We start from the raw sequence: 20,106 nt of genomic DNA, 5'->3' as shown, positions 1-20,106 counted from the left end.
AGTGGTAGGATCTAAAACAACTTAGTGATTTACACTGGATACCAGCCAGTTCCTCTAAGGTGACAAAAAGATTTCAATGTCCACAGTATCAAAGGCTGCAGTAAGATCTAAAAGTAGCAGCAGCACAGTCTCTATTATCACTAGCTAGTAGAATATCGTTGTTGATTTTTAACACTGCAGCTTAAGTGCCATGTCTAGATTTAAACCCATATTGAAATTTTTCCTCAATTCTGTTTTTATGTAGAAAAGATTAGAGTTGAGTAAACACAATTCTATCCAAAACCATTGACAAGAATGCCTGTGTTTAGAGACAGGCCTGAAGTTAGAAAGGACTGCTGGGTCCAAGTTAAGATTTTAAAGAAGAAATTGGACGTGTTTAAAATGTGCTGAAAGTATATGGAAATACATTCATGAGTTCTAATATATTGGGGTATAAGTGAAGGAGAAGGTCTCTCCGATATTGTCCAAAATGGTTAGTTTAATTAAGAAAAGGGAATTAAATTTGATTTTTGACACTTAGCTTAATGTTCAACATTTGGATCCTCTGAGATTGAAATAATTTGTTAACAGGCCAAGTTTACAGCAGACATTTTAATGTCTTTTGTATGTCTGTTCTGTGTAATCCTTCTATTGGTTTAATTATTTTCTAAACACAGCGAAGTAAAAGATTTGTTCTTCATTGTTTTTGCTGACAAGTTTCGGCTAACGCTGTAGCCTTCCTCTGTGCACTGCCGATGTTGGTGGCGTTACAGATAAACAAAGCAGGAAGTAACGCCACCAACATTGGCAGTGCTCCTTCAGCAAAAAAAAAAACAAAAAAAAAACGTCAAAAACTAGTCGTCTGCTACACTGTGTTTAGAAAATAATTACAATAGACATTATAATGGTTTTAAAGGTTGTTTATGATTTCATCTGACTGATATTTATTTGTAAGCTTCAAGACTCTACAATAAAATAATACATTCGTTTTTCTTAAGTGAAATGTGTTTTGTTGGCTGTTAAGGTGTTGGCCTCAAACAGGAACTTGGAGGGAAAAGGAGAAGAAGAAGAAAAAAAGTTGACCTCTTTTGACCCGGAAGTTAACGTTAGACTCGAGCTGTTCCATCGGCGGAGCAAAGATGGCTGAGCAAGGCGCCGCAGATCCTGGTAACAACAACAATAATAATAAGCCCGAAGACTCAGAGGGAACGATTATTAAGGTCACAGTGAAAACTCCTAAAGACAAAGAAGAAATCGCCATCGCAGAAGATGCTTCCGTCACTCAGGTTAGTCGATGCTGTTCATCGACGTTCTCACGTCATTCCCACAACTTCATCTTGGAAGCTAGCTCGTTAGCATGTGTCACCACACTTACCGGCTAACTCTAGGTGCTTGAATTTAAAAGAGCTTAGTGAAAGTGGAGGAATATTGCTTACTTTAACAAGTAATCAGAAAGGCTAACGTTGTTAACTTTTATTTTAGAAAAGATATAACCCCGCTAAATGAACATAGGTGTGGGTATTGCTAACCGGTTAGCTGTTAGCACATGAGCTAATTTAGCATCCTATTCGTACCAGGCTAGCTAACTACAGCCAAACAAGTGTCAGCTGACGGAAACGCACTTTCTGTGCTTTTTTTAACCAGAAACTAACAGAACCGTGTAGCGGTCATCTCGCATTTTCATTTCTCATTTCTGCTTAAGCGGTTTGTAAAAAAAAAAAAAAAAAAAAGTAAAAAGTTGCTTTCATTCTAGAACATTCTGATCGCTGCTACTGAGTCATTCAGGCTTCTTGGGGATTTCAGGTATTCTCAGTGCTACTGTTGTCTTGGCGACGTGTACAATGAGTCCATCGGATAGTCTCTGTGCTTAAAAACATTAATAACTATAGTTATTATGTAATGATTGCACGTGCCAGCTAATTTAGGCAATAAACTAAAAAAAGAGCTCACTGTCTGTGATTTTAATTATGTAAAGAAAATGTTTGACTTTGGTCAGAGAGATGATATTGAGGTTTTAGAAGCCTACTTTGGAGGAGTTGGTGACATTTTAAGTGCACGTGAATTACATTATTGTGTGTTTTAAGAAATAATGTTCTGCATTTAGCAATAAACTATAAGTTTATACGCATGCACTTACAGATAAATGTTGTTTATTGTTTAAAATGAGTGTGTATACTAATACAAGCACCATAGTGCTACAAGGACATAAATATACAGTCTGATCACTGATGTCATCATTCACGTGTTTTCTGACCCCGCACGTCAGTCACAGGGGATGTTTGGTTCCTATCCCAGCCATCAGTCAGCAAGGGGCAGTCCATCACAGCCAATACACATCTAGCCATATCTGATTAAAAGCAAATTATTATAACATGATACCAAAACATCATTCATAATGAGCTGAGTATGCCACATCACACAGATAAATGATGTTTGTAGGACAGACAAGAGGAGGAGCAAGATGCAGGCTTGGGGTTTGCAAAGATTACATGCGGCTTATCAGCACAAATTCCTGATTTTTAAATGTGTTAGTGGAGAATCTGGACTTCTTGCATTGATTTAATTGACAGTAAATTAATCCGTGTGCTATGATATTCAATACATGTGTCAGATGAGTATTGCTTCGCTAGATTAGATCTGGTTGTGCAACAGGACAATGAACCCAAACTCAGCAGCAAATCTACAACAAACTGACTGAAAAATAAAGAAGGTTGTCTCGATGATGCAATGCCCCAGTCAAAGTCCATGTCTTAGTCCGCTTCTGTGGCGTCACCTTGAGAAAACTGCATGAATGAACTGACACAAAGTGGTTTTTCTGAGAAGCTTCTTTCAGATCAGGAGTTGTGTTTGTACTGTTGTGTTTAAACGGGCTGCGGTGATTTCTCTTTTCTAAGCTGCCATCTTTCTCTTGTTTTTGTTTGCAGTTTAAAGAGGAGATCTCCAAGCGGTTCAAAGCCAAGCAGGACCAGCTGGTTCTGATTTTTGCTGGGAAGATTTTGAAAGACGGAGACAGCCTCAGCCAACACGGCATCAAAGACGGCCTGACAGTTCACCTCGTCATAAAAACGGCACACAAGTACGTTTGTTGTTTGATAGGAAACTGAACATCCCGTTAACTTCCTGTGATTTAGTAGTGACACTGATGCATTGCTGTATTTAATTTTGATTAACATCAGCTTGAAGAGTCACAGACTTTTCGTGTGGCCTCTAAACCTCTCTTTAGGGCAGCAGATGGCGCTAGCACCTCAGCCTCTAGCTCAACCTCCACTCAGGCAGGCAGTAGTTCCACCTCTAGTCCAGCTGCCAACCCCACCTCTACATCGGCCCCTTCTGGCTCTGCCCCACCATCCACACAGACGCCCAACCTTCTGAGTGAGTCCGCCTGCATTTAATTAACACCCAAAGCCTTTTATTGACAGAAAACGATACGTTCAACCATCCTTTACCCGCTTCTCTTACCTCAGCGGGCTTTGGAGATCTGGCTGGTCTAGCTGGTCTGGGCATGGGCTCGGCTAACTTCATGGAGCTGCAGCAGCAGATGCAGAGACAGCTCATGTCCAACCCAGAGATGCTGTCCCAGATTATGGAGAACCCGCTTGTGCAGAACATGATGTCCAACCCGGACCTGATGCGACAGATGATCGTGGCCAACCCACAGATGCAACAGCTGATGGAACGCAACCCCGAGATCTCCCACATGCTGAATAATCCTGAGCTCATGCGACAGGTAAACCTGAGCCAGAGGGAGGAAGGGGCACACAGACGAGTAGAACTGATGAGTAGGGCTGGGGGTAAACGATTATTTTTAAAACGATTATTCTGACGATTATTTTATCGAATAGTCGACTATTCTAATGACTATTTATACAATTAATCTAATGATTATTTTTCTATTGCAATAAAAACCAAAAAATCTCTAATAAATTCCTCCAAAAATTGATAAATTGTTACTGTAAGAGATTAAACACTACCGGCCTTCCATTTTGTATAACACTGCATTTATTGTGTTGGTTGGTTATGTTCTGGTGACGTGTAGAACTTGGGAGTGCAGGCTGCTGCCTGAGAGGTGGTAGAAGATGGAGTGTCTCCACGCTGCTTTGTTTTGGTCACTTATGTGCGTGAGGCGAGTGGTGTTACGGGTTTAACCAAACTCAAGGTGATATTTTAAACTAAACCGAAAACCCACAACACTCTAAATGTAATAAAAGGGAGATCTGAACCACAAAAAAGATGAACTCTAAACCAAAATGTAACAGCTTATCCAAACGCATGAAGCTGTTGGCGAAAATGCTAACAGTAGCTTTACCAACGTTAAGTTCAAGTTACCAAGTTTAAATAAACCAAAAACACCCAGCAGCAAACAGACCAGCACGGAGGAGAGACTGCTACCACCAAAACAGCTCTCCTCATGTCTGAAAGAAGCTCCTTTATGAAGGGAGAAACTCTCCCGGTGATTTTCTACATCTGCGGTAGAGACGGAGCAGCGCATCTGACCCCGGAAGTTGTTGTTCGTTGCCGGGAGACGAAGGCGGACAAAACACGAAAGGAATCTAGTAGCGGACGGACATTGTTCCGGTTCTTCGGTATTTGGCGGAGATGTTAGTGAAGGTGGAGAAGAGGGCGAACTAGAGGAAAAACAGACAGATTCCTCCTCTATTTACAAACTCCTGGGGATGCAACAAGTGGGCGCGGTGCGTCGACTTCCGGATCTGACGTCGACGAATTTTTAGAATCAAGCCGTCGACGTCATCGAGGCTTCGCTACAGCCCTACTGATGAGGTTGTTTTTGTGCTTTCCTCAGAAGGTGACTTTGTGTATTTAAAATGAACCCGAACACACTTCCTCTTTCTTTATCTTCCCTCTCAGACCATGGAGCTCGCCAGGAACCCAGCGATGATGCAGGAAATGATGCGAAACCAGGACCGCGCTCTGAGTAACTTGGAAAGCATCCCGGGAGGTTACAACGCCTTGCGGAGGATGTACACCGACATCCAGGAACCCATGTTCAGTGCAGCCAGGGAGCAGGTACCTGGAATGTTTACACTTCCATAAAAACTCCAAACACTTCCTGTTAGGAATTCTTTAGACTAACCGCTGCACCTCCAGTTAAAGAAAGCTTAACTTCTTCACTTCTTTATGGTCTTCCCAACAAACTCCTTCATAAACTGCAACTGGTCCAGAATTCAGCAGCCCGTATTATCACCAGAACCCCTTCCTTTCACCACATCACCCCGGTTCTCCAGCAGCTTCACTGGCTCCCAGTTAAATTCAGGTCCATCTTCAAAATTCTCCTTCATACCTTCAAAGCAATCCACAACCTCTCTCCTCCATATATCTCAGACCTTATAAGTATTCACACCCCATCCCGTTCACTCAGATCTTCTTCTTCCATCCATCTTGCGGTTCCTTCTACCCGTCTCGCTACCATGGGGAGCAGAGCTTTCAGCCGCTCTGCTCCCCGTCTCTGGAACTCACTTCCCCCAGACATCAGGAACATCGACAGTTTTACCCTTTTCCAATCAAAACTCAAAACACACATGTTTAAATCTGCCTACAACCTCTGATTTTATTGAACTTTTTCTCTCTTTGTTTTTTCTTCTTTGGGTTTTATTATTGTTTTATTGTATTTTATTACGTGTTTTGTGTAAAGTGACCTTGGGTGTCCTGAAAGGCGCTTTTAAATAAAATGTATTATTATTAACAAAATTTTGTCTGTTTGTTGCTCCAAGTTGACGTAAATTCTTTCGTTGTAGTTTGGAAGCAACCCGTTCTCGGCTCTGGGTGGGAACTCCGAGTCCGGTGCCCAGCCATCGCGGACAGAGAACCGCGAGCCCCTTCCCAATCCGTGGGGGCCACCAAACTCTTCTACCTCTTCCGAGAGCGGAACAGGCACCACAGGGAGCACGAGCACCACAGGGTCCACCAACCCCAGCGTGTCCAATCCTCTAGGCATCAATCCTGGAAGTCTGGGAAACGGTGAGACAGAGTGATGTCACCGGTCTGCGTCGTTTAGTTTCAACATTAACTTAAATAATTGTGTTGTAGGCATGTTCAACAGCCCGGGCATGCAGAGTCTGCTTCAGCAGATCTCCGAGAACCCTCAGCTGATGCAGAACATGCTGTCGGCTCCGTACATGCGCAGCATGATGCAGTCGCTGGCTCAGAACCCAGAGTTAGCCTCACAGGTGAACGCTCGCGTGTTTAGGCCATTGTTATAATTGTGATCTTGGCCTTTCTGCAGATCGACAGTAAAAAGGTGAATCTCTGTGCAGAGTCTGCTTTTGTTGCTCCAACATCGGGGAACGAGCAGACCCTAGTGGTGGAGTGACTCATTAACCTTTTCTTTTTCTTTTTTTTTACCAGGTAATGATGAATAATCCCTTGTTTGCTGGAAACCCGCAGCTGCAAGAACAGTTTAGAGCTCAGCTGCCTGTTTTTCTGCAGCAGGTAACAAACTATTTTTATCTTCAGTCACAGATAAAATAAAAAATCACAATTAGTTTTGTAACGTTGCAGGTGTTAAAACTCTTACTGCTGCTGAGAGCTCCCTGAACGGCCTCTGTTTGGAGAAATAAAGTTTACAAGTGACAGGACTGATATGCTAACAGCTAGTCTGTTTTAAAACAGCTCAGGTCTCTAAAATGTCACCGAAAGTTTTTATTTACACTTTATTACCAGCTTCAGTTTCACATTCAAAGGAATTCTGTGATTATAGGAGGAAACGTCCCCGGCAGCAGCTGCATGTAGCGCTTCTGGTGCGTCCGGGGCTCGAGACCCACGGGAGTTTCTGATATTTCTGTGGAAATAACATTTGATGCTCTTTGGTTCTGGTTTCGGTTGGATTGCAGATGCAGAACCCAGAAGCCCTGTCGGTCATGACCAACCCCCGGGCCATGCAGGCTCTAATGCAAATCCAACAGGGTCTACAGACGCTGCAGACGGAAGCCCCCGGCCTGATGCCCAGGTACGCGCACGCACACACACACACACACACACACACACACACACGGAGGATGTTCATTCACCGTTTGCGGTTCTTGTTTTGGTCTAGTTTGGTACCAGGTGGAGCCCCTGCCGTGCCCACGGGAGGGGGCGTGCCCCCGGAGAACCCTGCCTCGTCGCCCAGCAGCACAGGAACAAACGCCGCCCAGCAGCAGCTGATGCAACAGATGCTCCAGATGTTCGCTGGAGGAGGTGGAGGAGGAAGTGCAACGGTAAACATCCGTGCAGACGTTTCATCTTCACGGTGTCCTCGCGTTCCTTTCGTGAAGCTTTATGAACTCGTTTGTCTCCGTCTCAGACCCAGACCCCCGAGATGCGGTTCCAGACCCAGCTAGACCAGCTGAGCGCTATGGGCTTCATCAACCGCGAGGCCAACCTTCAGGCGCTCATCGCCACCGGAGGAGACATCAACGCCGCTATCGAGAGACTGCTGGGTTCACAGCCCTCGTAAAGACACGGAGTACATACTGACACAGACACACACACACTCATGAACACACACTTAACTCATAACACACCCAGCGTCTACAGACAGAAGCAAGAGAAATTTACCTGATTTCCCCCAAACTTGACAGAAGAAACTGAAAGATCCTCACTCTCCACGTCTGTTCTCAGATCATTCCCTACTTCCCCATAATCCTGTTTTTGTTGCTTTCTCGTTTTTGCCGACATCCATCCAGATGTTTCTGCGGAGTCGGACTGGGTCGCTCTCCTCTCAAAGGCGGTTCTGGTTTAGACAGAATGATTGAAATTCTCTCTATCTTGTTTACTTCCTCCAAACATAATGAGCTTAGTGTTGTGGGCAAACATTTACTCCAAATGGATTCAGACCCATGTGCCGTAAGTGACCGTAGACACGGCCACTGCGCGGCGGTGTGGTCGTTTTCTCAACATCAACAGCAAGAACTCCCGTTCATCTTTCACCTTTCTAGTTTCTACACGCGTGGCTGTTTTTGCCCAGCAGCTTCCATTATTTATTGCAAGCGCCTCATAACAAGACGCCTTCCAGTTTTCCCCTCAAACTTGTAATTTGTCATTCCAGATTAAAGTGCCCACCCGTGAGTGCGGTGCTGTTGTCTTTCTGAAGTAGCAGTGCTGTCCTGCTCTGCGTTGTCAGCGGGTTGCTCCGACACCCTCGTGTCCCACACCGTGGTTCTGGACTCCAGCCGTAAACATGCATCACTTAGCAGCATCTCTGGTTGATGCTAGCATAAATACGAATGATGCAAACGACTTTTTCTTTCATTTTAATCAGATTTTTTTGGTTTTCTTTTTCTTTCTCTTTTTTTTTTTTTTTTTTTGAGGTGCATTTAGTACCTAGATGCTGAATAATTCCACATAAATGTGGAAAACCTAAGAAGTGATGAAAAGGCTTTAAAGACAGCTGTGACTCGGTGGCAGAGTGCTTTTCTCCAATCGAAATCTAGGGGGCTTTATCATAATTATTATTTTCCTTCTTGAAGGTCTCGGCATCGTGGTTGTGGTAACCATGGCAACTGCTTCGATAGCTTTGCTTTGTCTGTTCACCTCGGCGGAAAATTAAAAGTAAAAATCCATTTCCCAGTTGAAAATGTTGAACTAACTTTTAACAGTACTGTACTAAAAAAAAAGTAATAAACCATGGTCAAAAACAGCGACGCCTGTGTCATGTGATTAGTGTGGTTGCTTCTACTCAGTTTTTGAAAAATGACACATTTTAAGTTTCACCAAAGATGCTTAATATTCAAACTTTGACCAAATATTTCAGTTAAGTGAATGAGATCGAACTGTTCAGTAAAAATGAAGTTCGGTTCACCGTTTGTTTTACCGGCTCTTCTACACACCTCGCTGTTACAGCATGAACTCATGAGCATCGCTGCAGAGACGTTCAGGGACGATCCACGGTCGGTGTCAACAACAGTCCGTTGGAAAGCCGCGTGGATCTGTATTCGTTGTAAATAGTTCTTCACACAGGACGGCCCTCTGCAGCCCTCTTCTAACCGGAAACTAAACGACTTTAGTGGTTTGGGCCATAGACATTTACATAAACACTAGATGGCTCTCCCGCGCTGTTTGCCAATAGAGTGTGGTGTAGCAACGTTGCGGCCATCTTACCTCAGGCAGCTGCCCCCTTTCCTAACATTGGTGTAAGTGGTGCATCATGTACTATTTAAATAACTAACTTGCTCAATTTTCAACCGATTTTCAAACAGTTTGATTTGTTATAAATGGCAGAGATGTGTCTGTGAAACGTGATGGCTTTGGCCCGGAAAATCCCATTATTTCACTCCACAAGGCATTTCATTATCTATCTATCTATCTATCTGTGTGTATATATATACAGATAGAGAGAGAGAGAGAGAGAGAGAGAGAGAGAGAGAGAGAGAGAGAGAGAGAGAGAGAGAGAGAGAGAGAGAGAGAGAGAGAGAGAGAGAGAGAGAGAGAGAGAGAGAGAGAGAGAGAGAGAGAGAGAGAGAGAGAGAGAGAGAGAGAGAGAGAGAGAGAGAGAGAGAGAGAGAGAGAGAGAGAGAGAGAGAGAGAGAGAGAGAGAGAGAGAGAGAGAGAGAGAGAGAGATAACAGACACACACACATACATATAGATAGATAGATATACATCTATATAGATATATATAGACATAACAGACACACACACACACATATATATATAAATAATCTATATATCTATATAAATATATAGATATCTATATATATATATATATATATATATATAGACGTATAACAGACACACACACACACATATATATATATAGATATCTACATAAATATATTATCTATATATATATAGATACATATATAGACATCTACATATATACAGATATCTATGTAGAAATACATTTATAGATATATACCTATCTATCTTATCTATCTATATATACTTTTATTCCAAACACCTAATATATTGACGTGGGCAAAATGACATCGATAACAGACGTACATTTTGGAGTTGTTACATTTTTGGTGTACTGCCTACCTCTAGTGTCGACCTGCTTTACGGCTATACTGTGCCGATAGGCTAACGGTTAGCTTTGTCAGTAAAACTGTTGGTAAAAATCACAAGAAGAAGAAGAAGAAGAGGTTTAGTTTTTTGTCAGCATCATGGCGGAGCCTGGAAGTAAAAGGAAGAGAGTAATGTCTTTGGAGGCGAAGTGAAGAAAGTTCAGACCAGACAAAGAGCTAGAACTAGAGCTAACATCAACACGGCCTACGCTGTTTCAGTTTCTAACCCTCTAAAAAAGTAGGAAGCAAAGTTATCTGCAAAGCCAGAGCGAGCAACAGCGCCGTTGTTTATGACGACCAACCATTTGGGAGCAGAACCGGGAAAATTGTTGCTTTAAAGAAAATCTTCAGTGAACGTCTGAGTCGAGACGACTTCAGGAGACAAAACCGGATGGAAGTTTGTTTCACACGTACAGAGAGTCATGGCTGACATGTTGAATGAGATACGTTCACCCATCCGTCTCCGAACCCCTCACTCACTCACTCACTCACTCACTCACTCACTCACTCACTCACAGGGCGTCCAGCAGGGGGACAACCTGGACAGGTCTCCAGTCCATCACAGGGTCACCCACTCACACCTAGGGACACCAGTCAACGTAGGAGGAAACTCAACTGCTCAGAAATTCCACCCATGCGGGATTCGAACCAGCAACCTTACGACAATCCTGCTGCACCACCCTGCATCCTCCTCTTCATGGGCTTAATTTAAAACTCTGTAAGTGGCCCTTTATTAACGCTACCGTTACAGTTATTAAAACTTTATTAATGCTTTATAAGTAACGTTAATAAAGGGACGGTTATTGTAACGTGTCACTAAAACTCGGATGAGAAGGTGATGGGAGATCCTTCAGATTAATGCTTTTTCGTGGCTTTAATTCACCAAACGTCACCTTTAGGTGTGTAATTTGTAAATAATCGACACAAAGACATATTTTCAGGAGTTCCCTTCTTTAAAGGTTTGATTTATTGTAAACAAACTGTCAAACTATTTAAAAAGACAAATTTAATTTCTTTTAATGTTTCATTTTTTTGAAGGTAGCAGAAGAGAAAACAGTAAATTCAGTCGAACCACAAGAACAAAAAACACCAGTTTAAATCAAAACGATTCTCCACAGCCAGATTCTGAGACGAAACCGTGACCTGTTCTGTCGCTCGGATCCTCCAGCTGCTGGGTGAGGACGATTGTTAAACAAATTAGGCTGAGAGGGTGGAGTCTCTCCCTGAGAGTGGTTTAACCTGTTCCACCTGCTCACCTTCCCTCGGCCCTCCTTCGGGCGTCAGCTGATGGACAATCAGGAATCCTGCTGCGTCTTTTGTCCTCAGCAGCGACTTGAATCCAGAGTAAAAGGGAAGAGGATCCTTACTGAAGGCGGTGAGGTCGTCCTGGACTTGTTTTAATAGTCCTCCACATTTTGAAAGTGGCTCCAGGATATCCAGGGACCCATCGGCACTGACTGCAGCATGGGGTCGGATGAGTCGTACAACTTTGTCTTTAAAGGTGAGTCACGTTCACTTCAGCTGTGATTGTTTAAGCTAGAGCTCGAGTTTGTTTCTTCCTGATCTCTTGAGGTGCAGCTAGTTGCTCTAATTTCTAAGAAAGAGCCCGAGCAGGGCAATAAGGAAGTGACTACTTCCTGTCTCTTTGGTTGTATTGCTTTCTGACCTTTGACCTGTCACGGGAGCACAAGTCCTTACTTTTCCTGCTTAATTAAAGCTGTAAAATTTAGTGTTTGATGTCTCAAACCTGCAGTGATTCTTCATTTCTCTCATTTCCAAAGTTGAGTCAGCCTCTGTGTCTGCCATGTTGGTGTGATGTCATAGGATGTGCGTTTAGTGTGGCAGAAATATCTGATTCATCAGTTTGTCCCAGAAAACGAGTTCACTCACGATCTGGTCTGGTCTGCTTCTCTCTAGTGGTTCTGATCGGGGAGTCGGGCGTAGGGAAGAGCAACCTTCTGTCCCGCTTCACCAAGAATGATTTCACCCACGATAGCCGCACCACCATCGGCGTGGAGTTCAGCACCCGTACCGTTCAGCTAGACCAGTTCACCATCAAGGCCCAGATCTGGGACACAGCTGGGCTGGAGCGCTATAGGGCCATCACCTCAGCGTGGGCACACACTCATACATACACTTGTATTTATATACTTGTGTGGACCAGTCATTGAATTCCATTTATTTTAGTGACTCCACTCTACTTAACCCTAACCTCAACTAAAAGTTAATACACACCACGCCTCCAGAACCAAGTATTAGGGTGTTTTCCTCATTGGTTCCAAACATTTTCACACGTTACAGGTTAAAAGTCTAAATTAGTTCTCACAATGCATTGAAGACATTCTTCTGTCAGGTGAAAGGCTTTGACCTTTTGACTAGCATACCGCACAAAAAAAAAGCTCATTCAGAAATGTATGAGCCCTGGAGGTAACAGGAAAAAAATGTTTTTGGGTCCTCATTTGGTTTTAGCTTTGTTTGAGAGATCCCGACTTTGTTAGTGAGATCTCGGCTTTGTTTTGCGAGATCCCAGCTTTGTTTAGTGAGATCCCGACTTTGTTTGTGAGATCCCATTTGTTTTGCTGAGATCCCGACTTTGCTAGTGAGATCCCAACTTTGTTAGCAAGATCCCGACTTTGTTAGCAAGATCCCAAATTTGTTAGCGAGATCCCGACTTTGTTTAGTGAGATCCCAACTTTGTTTTGTGAGATCCCAACTTTGTTTAGCGAGATCCCGACTTTGTTTTGCTGAGATCCCGACTTTGTTTTGCTGAGATCTCGACTTTGTTTTGCTGAGATCCCGACTTTGTTTTGCTGAGATCCCGACTTTGCTAGCGAGATCCCGACTTTGTTAGCGAGATCCCGACTTTGTTAGTGAGATCCCGACTTTGTTAGCGAGATCCCGACTTTGTTTTGCTGAGATCCCGACTTTGTTTTGTGAGATCCCGACTTTGTTTTGTGAGTTACCAACTTTGTTTTGCTGAGATCCCGACTTTGCTAGCGAGATCCCGACTTTGTTTAGCGAGATCCAGATTTTGTTTAGCGAGATCCCGACTTTGTTTAGCGAGATCCAGATTTTGTTTAGCGAGATCCCAACTTTGTTTAGTGAGATCCCGACTTTGTTTAGCGAGATCCCGGCTTTGTTTAGTGAGATCCCGACTTTGTTAGTGAGATCCCGACTTTGTTTAGTGAGATCCCGACTTTGTTTAGCAAGATCCCGACTTTGTTTAGCAAGATCCCGACTTTGTTTAGTGAGATCCCAAGATCATTAACAAAGGAAGTGTGTGTGTGTGCGTGTGTGTGTGTGTGTGTGTGTGTGTCACAATATCTGTGATCACTTCTGTTGATCTGAGAGAAGCAGAACTTCTTAAGAGAAAATTGAAGATAATCTTGAGATCTCACAAAAAAATTTTTTTCTTCTTCTCTAACTTCCCCAGGGCTCAGTACTTAGTAATAAAATTATTTTTATAATTATTAATTAACCCATGTTGTCCATATTGAATTAAAAAAAGTTGTTATTTTATTGTATTGTATTGTTTTTATTAGAGGCATCTAAAACAGCGTAACGAATTACACAAGTTACCTTATTTATTGTTCTCAGGTATACACATGGGGCGTTCCTGCCCTTTCACAGCGACCATGTAAGGATTGATTGTTCCTCTCAGTAGAAGATCCAACCCATGATTGTGTCATCTCTCACCTGGTGTGTTCAGGTATTACAGAGGAGCGGTTGGTGCGCTGCTGGTCTATGACATCAGCAAGCACCTGACCTATGAAAGCGTTGAGCGATGGCTGAAGGAGCTGTACGACCACGCAGACCCTCACATCGTGGTGATGCTGGTGGGAAATAAGGTGGACCTGGAGAGCCTCAGGACTGTTCCCACAGAGGAGGCCAAAGACTTTGCAGGTTCATCAACTGTTGTTCAACCATTAGATCATTTTTAAATATCAGCGGTAATTAATTCTCAAACTCTTCCTCGATTCAGACAAGAAAGGGCTCATGTTCATGGAGACTTCCGCGTTGAACGCCACCAACGTCGAGGCAGCTTTCAATGATGTTCTGAAAGGTAAGAGACTTTTGCTTTGGTGCACGCTCACTGAAGGCGTGAGACAGAGTCGTGAAACGTTTGTTTTCTCCAGCGATCCAGAAGAAGGTGGCGAGCAGAGAAGTGACCCGCGGCTCCATCTGCGCCGTGACTCTGTCCAGCCAGCTTTCATCAGGCGAGGCTCAGGGGGAACGCAAAGGCTGCTGCAAGAGCTCCTAACAGCCCAAATGAAGATTTCCTTCAGTCTGACGGCCGAGGCGGAGCAGTCAGTGTTCCACTTTTATTTTATAAAGAACCTGCAGAGTTCGTAGGTCATTGATTTTTGTGCACAAACGGAGTGGAAACACATTTTATACCTGAAATATTTTGGATGGCTGATGGGAAATCTCTATGTTAGATTAGCTGTGCAGTTTTATTAGACTTTTTTTTATTAATGCATTGTTAAGTTGTTTTGTGGAAGCACACACAGGGAATAAGTTGGAATAAATTATTTAAATTATTCTTTTTGCGTGGACGTCCTATCATTTACCAAAGATGCTTAAACTCGGCTGAACGAGGTAAGATGGTGCTCAAACTTTAGCAGAGAAGAAAACCTGGAATGTGATTTGGGATCATAAATGTGGGCGCTTGAGATAAACAAAGCCCTAAAACTCTCCTTCTTTTGTTTTGGCCAAACCTGAGGATCTGATTAAACGTGGAGACTTTTGGCTTCTTCTAATTCTTTCTGTTCCTTTTTTTGTAATTGCTTGGGATTTAAAGCTCGACCAACTAGTCTGGCATTCAAGTCCCATTAAGCTGCCCTGAACAATAGACCGTTGTTGCAATAATACACTGGTGTGGCATTGTTCCACAGACAGAGGGTGTGTAAATAATCTACAACCGTACATTGCTCTAGGCAGAAATGACATCTATACATTTTTGTTGTGGCAGAAGTCTCTGAACGAAGGTTCTTTGCGTTTCTTTCTTTCTTCGACACTCTAGAGGCTCCTGAGAACAGTTTGTGTATCCGAAGGGGTTTTGATGCTGCTGCTTTGACAGAAGGCAGAAAATTCCTTCGGTTATGTAGAAAACATCTTGCTGCAAACATTAAATCTGAGCTTCTTCAAAAATCCGAGTGGGAACTGTTTCCATTTGTAATCCCAGTTTAATCTCCTGCTCAGGTGAGAACTGGTAGCCCACCCCAGCTCCTTAAACTTAGGTCTGCACCTCCTAAAGTCCTCAATCAGTTTGGTTCGGTTTGCAAACTGGTTTTTCAATTTAATTCAGTTTATTGATAAAGTTCCAGTTCACAACATGAGTCGTCTCGAGGCACTTTACGATTAAGCCCACTTATCAAAGCTTGGTTCATTATACCAATTGGTTAAAAGTTTCCTAGGTAAGGTCACCCAGCAGATTCCACCGAGTCACTGACTAGTGTCACTGACTTGTGTCAGAGACTTAACAAAAATTCCTCGTACTGAGCAAGCATGTAGCGACAGTGGAGAGGAAAACTCCGACAGAACCTGGATCAGTGTGAGCAGCATCCATCATGACCATCGACATACATATATATATGGACAATGGGTTTCCACAGGCTCCAATAACACAGTCAAACTAGTAAAAGTTTCTATAGCTGCCTTACTTAAACATCCATTCATTTTCGGCCGCTTATCCGGAGTCGGGTCGCGGGGGCAGCAGCGCAGCCTAAAGGTTGGTTCATGCTTGACGCGTCCGCGAGGTCCGCACGGCTTCGCGCAGAAAAGTTGCATCATTTTGCGTCATTTTAACAACCACGTCCCTCCACCGCGCCTCCGCACGGCCCAGAATTTCCGCAACGCGCACCTCGGAAAATTTCTAACCATGCGGACGGACAGACGTGGAAAAACATGGCGGACTGACAAGAACTAGTATGGCAGAGGTTCGTAAATACAGACATTTGTATGATTCAGCTCTCAAAGATCACCGTGATCAACGTGTTGTTAATAATTCTTGGAGAGAAATAGCTCGCACTGTCGGAAAAGACGAGGACGCTGTTAAAAATGCTGAAATGCCATGTTGTAAACAGTCATTTCTACTTCTACTATGGTGTAGTGTTGGGTGCATGCCGTAGAGCTCCATGCTGCCCCATTCAGTTTGGGAGAATATTGGCTCACCGCAGAGACGAGCCGCACGAACCATAAACGCTGCGAGTTGTGAAGCGCCTTCCATCCGCGAGCCGCATCACCGCACGGAAAGTGAATGCATCAAGCATAAACCAAGCTTAAGCTGGGACGCCCAGACTTCCCTCTCCCCAGCTACCTCAGCCAGCTCTGCCGGGGGAATCCCAAGGCGTTCCCTGGCCAGCCGAGAGACATAGTCCCAGTGTGTCCTGGGTCTTCCCTTGGGTCTCCTCCCAGTTGGACGTGCCCGGAAAACCTCACCAGGGAGGTGTTCAGGAGGCATCCTGACCAGATGCCCGAGCCACCTCAACTGGCTCCTCTCGATGTGGAGGAGCAGCAGATCTACTCCGAGTCCCTCCGGTTGACCGAGCTTCTCACCCTATCTCTAAGGGAGAGCCCAGACACCTTGTAGAGAAAACTCATTTCGGCCGCTTGCATCCGCAATCTCGTTCTTTCGGTCACTACCCAAAGCTCATGACCATAGGTGAGGGTAGGAACGTAGATCGACCGGTAAATCGAGAGCTTCGCCTTCTGACTCAGCTCTCTCTTCACCACGACAGACCGGTACAACGCCCGCATCACTGCAGATGCAGCACCAATCCGCCTATCGATCTCACGCTCCAGTTTTCCCTCACTCGTGAACAAGACCCCGAGATACTTAAACTCCTCCACTTGGGGCAGGACCTCAACCCTTATTAAACAATGCTGCCAATTTGCTGAGGTGGCATCTGGGAGCCCATAGGTTGTTTATAAGTAATAAAACTGGTGGGAAAGTGGTGCAATTGTGTGTTTTTTTTACAAAAGAATATTATTGCGGTAATATTACTACCAAGTGTGGCGGCGCAAATGCAGCAAAATTCCTGTTTCACCATGCCGCCACGGCGCTTTCACAAGACATGCCGGGACGGCAGTGTTGCACTGCTTTGCTGGCGCGGCGTGTCTTATGAAAGCAGCGTTTGTTAGAGGAAGTAAAAAGTGCACATTAAATAGTTAGACTTCCTTAATGTTGACTAGAGGTGGGACCAAGTCATTGTTTTGCATGTCACAAGTCTTTGCATGCAAGGCTTTATTTGAGTCCAATCCCAACATGTCCAATCAAGACACGAAATATCAAATTGTGTCGAGTCAAGATATTCAAGTCTTGGATCGTACCCAGTTCAAAGTCATACAAGTCTGAAGATGAGTTCAATCAAAACACACGAGTCTCAAATTGTGTCTAGTCAACGCAGGCAAGTCAAGCCCCTAGACACGAGTCCCAACGTCATATACGTCTAATTTCAGGGAGCATAAGTTGCAAATCAATTCCGATCAATACATGTCCAGATTCCAAACTTAGGACTCACAAATCTTGCGTTTTATCAAGTCCCGAGACACACAATGTTCCGAGTTGAGTCCAAAGTCATAACATGTAAGTCTTGGGGCAAGTCCCAGAACGCACGTCAAGAAATCCAAGTCAAACTTAGAATTTGGAATCCTAAACGAGTCATTTAGATACAGATTCATGCTAAATTATTTCCCGACACTAAAACGTGCTGTAACATTTTATTTATTTATTTTTTGTTGTGAAAAATCAAGTAATTGTGTTAGAGAAAAGGAGTTATGATGATGCGTTTCTCAGTAAAATGAAAGTTTTACCGTTTCTGTCCGTTCTTGTGGAATCTCACTCATCTCATACTGAATCAGTTGTATTGTAATGTATGTAACGTTTGTTTGCGTGTTTTTATACCTGAGTAAAAACTTACTTCTACTCTTTTCAGCCTGAATGACGAATGCTCATAAAGCCCAGCCGTCAGACAGAAGCTGCAGTTTCTATTTTCAGCCAGCAGGCGGCAGCGCTGGCGCTAAAACCCCAAACATACTACATGTCAAATCCATTTGTTCCCAATCTAATCCAGTTTACACCAGTCCATCTCCTTCTACCTTGTAGCCCCCCCCCACTGTTCGTCCCATTAATGACGATGATGATGTTAACCCTGTGTAGGATGTTGTTGTCATGGTGACAACCTTCTCTTGTCAAGTGCGTCTATACAAAACAGCATGAATGTTCACTTTTCACCCTAAAAATAGTAAATCCTTTCGCTAGATTCTTTGATGCCTGCACGTACGTATGTGTGTGTGTGTGTGTGTGTGTGTGTGTGTGTGTGTGTGTGTGTGTGTGTGTGTGTTCTATGTATTTAGAGGATACTGTAGGTGTGGCTGGGCTGCCTCATATGGCCCAGCAGGGAGAACATAAATCTACAGCAGGCCTGTTTAATGACATTCTGGACAGATAGTGGCCTATGTCTGGCTAACAGATGTTCACCACGAGCCTTTGCTGCGGTTTGAGCTTGTCTGCGTCTGTGTGAGCAGCAGCCTCCTCACAACTCAGATTTCTCTGATGAATTAGCCGCAGCGAAATGACCACACATGCCTCTCTTTTTGTTTAATGTTAAATGATGAAAGTGTGATAGGGCGGCTCTGAAGCAGGCAGTAAATGTTTAATTATATCCTGCAAATTGAGATTTTTTTTTTTTTTTTACGAGATGGGGGAAGATATCTGGAGTAATAATCTGTGCAGGTTGAAAGCCTGGTCATGAAATCTGTAAATTGATGCGGGTGCAGAGGTAAAAAAAAAGGGTTCTTGCACAACGTTTCTGCCTTTTAGCGCACACACCTCTGTGCTACCAGACACGTGTAGCTTGTAAAAGTGCATTTTAAACCCGACTCAGGTGTTAAAGTTCCTGCACATTTGACCCCGGCTTGGGCCCGTGCGTCCACTGTTTGAGATTCCTTTGTCTGCAGCTTTTGGTGTCTTATCTTGCAGGAATTTCCAGCTGCAGAACCACATCTGTACTGGTTTAATTGTGCAGTTTTATTCCATGTGACGTTTGGCTCCGTGGAGAAGGGATCTTCTGAGAGTCGTCTGTGTTGCACTTCTCCTCCCGAGTGTCTGAAGTTCAACTGGATCTGCTTTATGGATCTCATTTTCTGTTGTTTATTCCTGCTTCCTGTGTTTGTTTGTGCAAAAGTGTGATTACAAGAGAAATTTGTCAGACAGTGGAAACTTCCAGAAAGCTTGTTATTATCATTTAAAAAAACAGGAGAAGAAAAAGCCAAGTTTGGAGACATAGTGGAGCACAGCTCAGGAGCATGAATCAAAGCGTTTGTGGTAAATCTGGGCTCTACAGTATTATTTATAGCATGACTGAACACTGAAGTACTTCTAATGATCAGAGGAACTCCTGAGTTTATGTGACCAAACGCAGCAAACTTACCAAAAATATAGGATTATTGTATGGTTGACGGAGCGGTGAATAGAAAAATACACAACAAATGAACATTACGTGTTTTGTCAGTGCAGCTGTGGATTAGATGACATATTTATGGCATAGCTTAGTTAAAAAATGAAAATAAAATTGGAGGAATGTCAAAAAGTCACTGCAAACATTTTGGAAATAAAAAAAAATTGCACAAGGATGCATTAGGATGTGGTTTTTAAAATAATACAAACATTATTCAATTTTTATGATTGATGAATCACAATTTCTATGTTTTAACTTTGCAGTGAAAAAGCATGAAAATCCATAAAAAACATTCTCACCATATTTGTCAAGAAAGCTGCACAGTGAAGAGACTTTTTGAGGACGGTTTGGTGTGAAGAAGGGTACTTCTGTCCTGGAAGAACCTCAGAAACATTAGTGATGTTCTGCAGGTGGTTCAGGGACTGAGGGAAAGCCATTTCCTCTGATTGTTTTGGGCTCCTGGAGAAGAAAAGCTGAACAAACAGTAAAACATCCTGAGACCATTCGTGTGTGAGGTTGCTTGTCTGCTAAGGGAGCGGACACAGAACACATCCTTGAAAAAAAGTAAAAGTACCAAAACATCCTCCAAGAGGAACTCCTCCCAGCCATAAGGGTAACTCCTTCGAACATTTTTCAAGCATTAACTTTTTGCATAAACTCTATATA

The 20,106-nt window shown here is 43.4% G+C and overlaps 2 protein-coding genes across 2 annotated transcripts; both read left to right on the top strand.

Annotated features, from left to right (window-relative positions):
• The first annotated feature begins 1,063 nt into the window (after positions 1-1,063).
• Positions 1,064-8,315, top strand: ubqln4 (ubiquilin 4). Its single transcript, XM_015973972.3, has 11 exons — positions 1,064-1,265; positions 2,904-3,055; positions 3,203-3,351; positions 3,444-3,706; positions 4,846-5,004; positions 5,733-5,955; positions 6,025-6,164; positions 6,343-6,426; positions 6,828-6,943; positions 7,031-7,193; positions 7,280-8,315. Exons 1-11 carry the CDS (start codon positions 1,119-1,121, stop codon positions 7,430-7,432), a joined length of 1,749 nt encoding a protein of 582 aa, XP_015829458.3. The 5' UTR covers positions 1,064-1,118; the 3' UTR covers positions 7,433-8,315.
• A 2,994-nt stretch (positions 8,316-11,309) lies between these two features.
• Positions 11,310-14,522, top strand: LOC107394823 (ras-related protein Rab-25). Its single transcript, XM_015973973.3, has 5 exons — positions 11,310-11,480; positions 11,897-12,092; positions 13,689-13,882; positions 13,962-14,042; positions 14,116-14,522. Exons 1-5 carry the CDS (start codon positions 11,444-11,446, stop codon positions 14,238-14,240), a joined length of 633 nt encoding a protein of 210 aa, XP_015829459.1. The 5' UTR covers positions 11,310-11,443; the 3' UTR covers positions 14,241-14,522.
• The last annotated feature ends 5,584 nt before the right edge of the window (positions 14,523-20,106 follow it).

This window comes from Nothobranchius furzeri, chromosome 19 (genome assembly GCF_043380555.1).
Source record: "Nothobranchius furzeri strain GRZ-AD chromosome 19, NfurGRZ-RIMD1, whole genome shotgun sequence".
In the NCBI taxonomy this organism is placed as follows: domain Eukaryota; kingdom Metazoa; phylum Chordata; class Actinopteri; order Cyprinodontiformes; family Nothobranchiidae; genus Nothobranchius; species Nothobranchius furzeri.
Note: the sequence above shows the minus strand (reverse complement) of the source record. Positions and strands in the feature narration are given on the sequence as shown.